The following is a 7,321-nucleotide window of genomic DNA, read 5'->3' on the forward strand; positions in this document are numbered from 1 at the left end:
CACTACAACTGTGACATCAACCACTACAAGTGATGCAGCAACTATTACGACAACTGTGACACCGACCACAGCAACAACTGTTGCGCCAACCACCACTACAGCTGCGACACCAATCACTATAACAACTGGTGCACCGACAACCACTACAACTGTGACACCAACCACTACAACAACTGATGCAGCAACCATTACGACAACTGTGACACCGACTACAGCAACAACTGTTGCGCCAACCATCACTACAGCTGGGACACCAACCACTACAACACCAACCACTACAACAACTGCTGCCCCAACCACCACTACAACTGCAACACCAACCACTACAACAACTCTTTCCCCAACCACCACTACAACTGTGAGACCAACCACTACAACAACTGTTGCCCCAACCACCCCTACAAGAACAACGTTAACCACTGAAGCCACCACAACGCCAAATGGAGGCTCAAGAGTCAAAGCTTCTCTGCTGTTTTCTTTAGTGCCACTGTTGCTCTACAAGCTCTATTCCTGAGCAGTAAATAGCAAAACTCACTTTAAAAAAAAGTCTGTGTTCTTCTGTGAGTTCTTGAGTCGAATGAATGCAGTTGTGCTCCACTGAGGGGACTGATGGAGTAGGATAAGTACTGAACTTTTTAAGTGTGTTAAACATTTGCTGGTTGTTCTTCAGTAATGTGTTGATAAACTTAAGGTATTTGTTAAATCGTCATGTTAAAAGAAACATGGTATGTAATGGATCTGAACTCTGTGTGGTATCAGGAATAATTGAAAGAGTAGGAGAGATTTAAGTTAGCCAGAGTTAGCTAAGATTAACATATAAAATTTTTGAACTGTGATTGTTATACTATTTGTATAAACATTACATATTTGGACATATAACATTAACGAAAAAGAGAAATGATGAATATTCTAAAATAATTCAATATTAAATCACTAAAAGAAAGGGTGCCATTATTTTCTGTTTATAAGCACCATTTGGAAAACATACTGTATGTAGATATGACATCAGGATCAGGAACTATTACTTGTAGATATTAAAAGTAATCAAAACAAATGCACAAACTGCACTCATAAAATATCCAACAGAACTTCTTAGATTTAGTTGCATGTATTTGTAGAAGTCTTTAAAGCAAGCATACACAGAGCAGGCTATTAAATAAGATTCCATAAAATATGAATAGCAGCAATGGGACAAGTAGTTTATTTTTGCACATCATAAAATTTGTAGCTTTTGTTTAGTCTTCAGATCGACAGATGGCCAGCAGAGCCTGTAGATGGTCTCCTTTGAAGTGTTTCTGTGTGAGAAAGAGGAGATTTAGGCAACATGTAAAAATGTCTGTGCAATTTCCCTTGAAAGAATGCAAACAGTATGTGTATGTTGTATTTATGACAATATGATGTGTGTCACCCACCTGTAGAGCAGTGTAGAGAGAAGTGCCTGTTAACTTAATGTAGGCAGCTCGGATACACAGCAGATCTTCCTCAGAGTGAGACACCATAATCCCTTGCACACCTGGTGTCTGCAAGAGTGAAATGTTTTGTGTGTGAACAGTTATGTGTGTATTTAACGATCTCAGGTACTAGAGGGTTTCCTGCATGTATAAAAGGTTTGCCTACAACGGGAACATAGGTTTAACCAGTCATCTTTGCACATCTGTCAGTCTGACCCTATGTCTGTCTGCTTTCTCCTAATTCACCTGAATGACACTTTGCTATGGTGACAGTAAGGTCAAGTAAGGTGGTAGCTTTCCAAAATACTGCCCTCTGATTTACTGAGCATTATAATGTAAATACAAAATTGTAGCACACAGATAGACAAAGATGATTTGTTAAGCCTATAGGCCCAATTAAGAGGCTGGGATCATACAGTAGAAGTAGGCAGTAGCAAAATTCAAATTTATTTATATAGCAGCATCATTCAAAGTGATTTTCAGACATTTAAAGTTTGGATTGGAAACAAACTATTATTAGAGTAACTACTGTAATCTATACTATAGTGTTATTTTTTATTTATATCTCATCCCATCTTCTCATATTTATTTTCTTTTTTTATCATATATTCTATTTTATACAACTAATGCTCTTATTGCTGAGCTGACCCATTTTCACATCCAACACATTTCAATGTACCATTGACCCTTTGTTAACCTACATATATGACTAATAAACCATAACTGGACTGGACTAAACTGAACTGAACTGAATGAAGAATGATGATCAATCAGTTGATACATCATCATACGTATAGTCACCATACTTTAACAATCAATCAGCAGATAAAAAGAAACACCTGATGATGACAGCATCTTACCTTCATGGTCGTTATTCTTTTAGCCAGGTAGACGTCAGGGCTTTGAATGCACTGCACTGTCATGACACAGATATCAGGAAATGTCAGTGACTAATCAACATGAGCAGTGTGTACCGATCACTGTGTGCGCACTATCTCAAACAATATTTACCTAAGACTTTCAAACCCAGTCGAATGTCTCCTGAGAATTTCTTCTCCACAGCCTCACCCACCATCTGTCCGCTCTCCAGCTCCAGTCCCATCAGCACTGTCAGTAAAATTCAAGACCAGGGGAGCATGAGCATGTTTACATTTAAAACACTGAAGACTAACTCACAGAAACTCTTATGCAAGAAACATATAGAGGAGCCCCACCTTTGTTCAGATGGTCTGAGTCTCTAGAGGTCAGTATGTCAATCCATGGTCCTGCATCAGCTTTTTTCCCATTTAGTGATGCAGAAAGTGACTGGAAGAATGGAGGAATAAAAAACAAGAAAACACAGTCAGAAAGGGGGTAAATTTCACTTAGCTCTTGTTTACACCTGCTACATGCTCCATGTACGGGCTACAAGTGTATTATGCCAGCTTTCCTCTTCTGTGAGACAAATTTGTGTAGATAGACTTCCTTGGACACAGTCTAAGTTTAGGAACCACAAAATCACAGAAAGCAAAGTGCCAATGTGACACGAAAGCAGCGGTTTAAATAGGAAATTACTTCTTCTTTAGAAGTTTAAAAGCAGTATTCACACTTTTGCATGCAGTGCCACCAACAGTGAGTGATACCCTGGCAAACCTTAGCATCATATTGCAAACTTTAGATAAAAGATCTCCCCATACAGTAATGCAAGTAATGCCCCTTATTTTATCCCAAGTTTATCACAGTTATATTGAATATAAATAATATATGTGAGAGGGTCATGAATTAGTAATAAATCATTGGAAAAATGTTTTCTTGCTTGCTATAATATAAGTTCAAAGCTGTCTTTTCTTGTTAATACACATCAGTAATGTAGAACAATAGCTAGTATCCTAACTGCCATATTGGCGATTGCATATGTTTTGAATACAGAATTAAAACTACATACACACCTAGATCACAAAATTTATGCATGAAAAAGTTGTGGGAAATAATACCTCAATGTCTCTTTGAACCCCACCAGCAACATTTTCTTTCTGTTGGGGGTGAGAGTGAAAAATAAAATACTTAATTGCAATTTCAAGGTCATATCTACACAAAGCATGAACAAATGATTAATATTCTGTAGTGTTTTAGATAAAGCTGTCACTGTTATTTCATATCATAGGTAATATTATGTGTTAATATTAAGAATGGTGGGGGAACAATGTCCACTGTAGCTTTAGTGTAGCTTTGAGGCCAGTTGTTTTAATTATGTCATTAAAGCTGAGGCCAAAGGAAGCGAATACTCAAAATTACATTTAGCAAAGCCATGACAAGCTTAGCAAAGTCTCCACTGGTTTCTCCTTTCATCTCCTTCTCCAGGTCCTTCTTGTACACTGAAAAAGTGACAAAAAATAATAATAACAAAATAATAAGGCAAGTATCAGGACACGAGAGATTATGGATTTTAAATGTCCACAACAATCAATCACAAAGTTTGGGGAGAAGACAAGTAAAGCTCTGTGATTTACATTGTTTGTATGTGGCACTGATTTCTTGAAGCTGCTTTCCAGATCGTGTGCACAGGATCTCCATTAGTGTTTCCTCATCCGTGCCTATACCCTGCACACACACAAGCACACACATACTGTGTCCTGAGATATGACAGATAGACATCAGACAGAAAACCCATCCCAAGCCCACCCCCCACGCCCAAAAATATGTATACAAACAAACAGACGAACACCCACTCACCGACATGGCCTGCTGCAGGCGCTGAGCCTCATACTGCAGAGGCGGCATCAGCAGCTCCAGCAGCAGAACTTCCAGATCTCCAGACAGAGCTTTCTTCAAACCACCTGCCAGGTCCTGGGACAGCACAGAATAAGACGTTTTCTCATATTTCAGATATTGTCTCTGGTTGTCTCTGTACATAGATGCACATAGATGAAGGAGCATCAGACGAAAACCTTAAGTCTTATTTGGTGGGTTTAAAAGGAAAAATCAATCCTAAAATATACTTTACATGGCAATAAGATATGAAAAACAATATTTCTTTATGCTATTGTAAATCAGTTCTCACGGTGTTTTAACCTGTAGGTAACATAACATGCTCCAGCTGCTACTTGCTAACAGTTCGGTCAACAGCTAACTCTCACGGACTTAGCCTATGATCCTTACAACAGCAAACACATTGGTCACAATTTCTACACCAGTTCTCTTATAGCCTGTGGCACGAGCACAAATGGAATGTTTTTTTTTTTTTTAAACATCAGGTCTTTTATTATAATTTAAATATTTTACACCACCACCACGTGAATATTGTTCAAAAATTGAGCTTCGGCAGTAATGTACATCAACATTAATGCCAATGAAAATGACTTGATTTGAGAGAATAATGGAACAGCTGCTACGCCACTACTGCAGCCCTGTATTAAAATAAAACTCATTTCAGTGAAATGATATCTAAAACAAACTACCTGAAACCTGGCCTGTTAAAACTCAGTGGATAAGCACAACTGAACTTCCGTTTCTCTTCTGTGGACTTTGATGCTCTGATACATGTCCGTCCTACATGTCTGCCAGACACCGTCACCTTCTTGTGAGAATGAGAATACCTCAAGTATTAAAAACTTTAACAGTGTGTAGCTCAGCATCACATTAACTCAGGCTCTGCCTCAGCCTGACACACTGTTACATTATATAGGTGTATGCTGATAAACTCCCTCTCTACACAAAGGTGTGTTCAAACCCTTTAGTTGACATAAGCAAACACTTGGAAGTTTCAGATGAGCAAACAAACAGACAGACATTTTTGTTGTGTTGCATAACTTTGTCTATTTAAGAAATGTTAAAGTGGGAGGCTGCTGTGGCTTTGAAACAGTTCTTCTGAGTTTCATGTCTTAGCTTCTAAATGCTGGTTTAGATTCTTCTCCATTAAAAACAGCTGTTGTAAACATGTTCAATTGTTCAATTGTTTCTTTACCTTGTGTGTTATCTCTTCAAAGGTACTGGCAATCACTTGTCTCTGAGCGTTGCTGCGATTGGTTAGGATTCTCACCAGGGTCACCGCATCTGAGCCAGGGACACAATATTTGCATTTCAATTATGATGCAATATTCAGTATTTAACGATTGGGCGAGGAATGTTAAGAGGTGAGACTGTGTACACATTTATCCAACGTCACCAATCTTCTCCTCTGGCTTTCCAAACCAGCTTTGCTCTACTAGCAGAGGTAGGCTACCTTTCTTTTCCAACGCCGCCTGGATCTCCGTAGCATCTCTGTCAGGGTGGAAATTGGAGAATGGTCGCACTGTTCCAAGGGTACCCCAACACATCTCCTATATGATGAACAGGAAGAGACACAAAGACAAACCAATAAATAATGTAAAGGTAAACACAACTAAAATTCTGACAGATCCTGTCTGATTCTATCAGAAGTGTGATAAACGAGTGGCAGGAAACAAGTGGAATTCGTAACAAGAGAAGAAGAAACGACATCATAATAGACTGAGAGACATACCATGAATGCATCAACAAAGGACGAGCAAAGATACAAGTCAGTTTTCATCGTGCTTGAATTTAAAGAATGTTAAATATTCTCTAGTCCTACAGTGACTGGAGGTTAGAGATAGACATGGTTGGTGAAGTAATCGGAAAAGCGGGTTGAAAGCAAAAGGACTGAATCTCATCACCAGGAGGAGACACATTATCATTGCTGCTAATATTATTGATAACACCATTAAACCTATGGTATTAGCTATCATTATTTTCACCATAACAATCAACAGTATATACAGCTGCCCCACCCCCCTTTCTACTCTCAACCCAACCCACTCTGATCCTGGTTCTGTTGGAGCTTTCTTCCTGTTAAAAGGGAGATTTTCCTCCCCACTGCTGGGTTATGACAAAATTGCTGGGTTATACAAATAAAATTGAATTGAATTGAAAAATTAGGCAGAGCAGAACTGAGGTGAATTGATTGCATTAAATTCATAAAGGAAACATGACATCACACTGTAGCATTCCAACAGGTATGTAGTGACTTTTGTAGATAAGGTTAGAAGGTATGCAGATAATCAGAGTGCAAGACGCCTGTCTATGTTATCTACAAATGTGGAGTCGTAGTAAACAGAGAAATAATGCAATGACAGAGGGAGGACAGGGTGGGAAAAGTCTACTCACGTATGATTTGAAGTAATCAGGATCCATGGTTTTGTTTTACCTGCAACAAAGAATGTGAGAAGATAGAGATAAATGGTTCATAATATTTATCTCTATTAGCACACATGTACAGTAAAGGACATTAATGTACAGTAAATCCAATTTGGTGGTGTAAACAGTAGGAAAGGGAAAAAGGTGAACTGATTTTTTGTTCAGTGAATCATTTAATGAATTCATGAAACCAGCAGTTATCTTAAGAAAACAGTTAAATTTCTTTAAGTTATATTCCCTTATCTATAAGAGACAACAAGCCAAAACAGACACTTCACAGAATGACACAATAATACAAGATTTTCTTACATTTTTCTTTAAAAAAGGAATGCTTATTTTTCTTACCTGTAGCAGAAAGCTGTGGCAGCTGTAGAAAGGTGTGGAGGTAGTGGAGTTTTTCTTTTTTTTTCTTTTACAGCTTCCTATAATCAGCACTGTATCTCAGTCCCACCCTTACTACGCCACGCCTGTTCCCACTACACACACCTGACTGTCTGTTAGTCAAACTCCTGACCAATCACTGCCCAGTATCTTCACAGCCATTGGTCTGTGTCATCTCTACGACAGCCCACCTGTAAAATGCTGTCATTCCTTGCAAAGGAGGAATCCAGACAGTCAGGTTTGTTTACAGGTGACCTTTGCTGTGAAGTGACCACAAGTTGTAGATTTAGTGGCTGATTTGACCAAAAAATAATAAT

At 38.5% G+C, this 7,321-nt stretch overlaps 1 protein-coding gene across 1 annotated transcript; it reads right to left on the reverse strand.

The window, feature by feature from the left end:
* Positions 1-595: 595 nt before the first annotated feature.
* On the reverse strand, positions 596-7,030 carry LOC111223392 (annexin A2-like). Its single transcript, XM_022747514.1, has 13 exons — positions 6,969-7,030; positions 6,594-6,633; positions 5,653-5,749; positions 5,395-5,483; positions 4,164-4,277; positions 3,941-4,031; positions 3,726-3,805; positions 3,425-3,463; positions 2,666-2,756; positions 2,463-2,558; positions 2,312-2,367; positions 1,413-1,520; positions 596-1,295 (listed from the first exon to the last, which is right to left on the reverse strand). Exons 2-13 carry the CDS (start codon positions 6,618-6,620, stop codon positions 1,236-1,238), a joined length of 948 nt encoding a protein of 315 aa, XP_022603235.1. The 5' UTR covers positions 6,621-6,633; positions 6,969-7,030; the 3' UTR covers positions 596-1,235.
* Positions 7,031-7,321: the final 291 nt, after the last annotated feature.

This window comes from Seriola dumerili, unplaced genomic scaffold (assembly GCF_002260705.1).
Source record: "Seriola dumerili isolate Sdu_G_001 unplaced genomic scaffold, Sdu_1.0 BDQW01000110.1, whole genome shotgun sequence".
Lineage (NCBI taxonomy): Eukaryota > Metazoa > Chordata > Actinopteri > Carangiformes > Carangidae > Seriola > Seriola dumerili.

Bases quoted from the DNA above. Each gene is read 5' to 3' on its own strand.
- LOC111223392 (XM_022747514.1), bottom strand. From the start codon at position 6,620: ATGGATCCTGATTACTTCAAATCATAC. The intron at 4,032-4,163 runs GTGAGTGGGTGT...GTGTGTGTGCAG, and splicing joins GCCTGCAGCAGGCCATGTCG to GGTATAGGCACGGATGAGGA. The intron at 2,559-2,665 runs GTGGGGCTCCTC...TTTTACTGACAG, and splicing joins CTCAGACCATCTGAACAAAG to TGCTGATGGGACTGGAGCTG.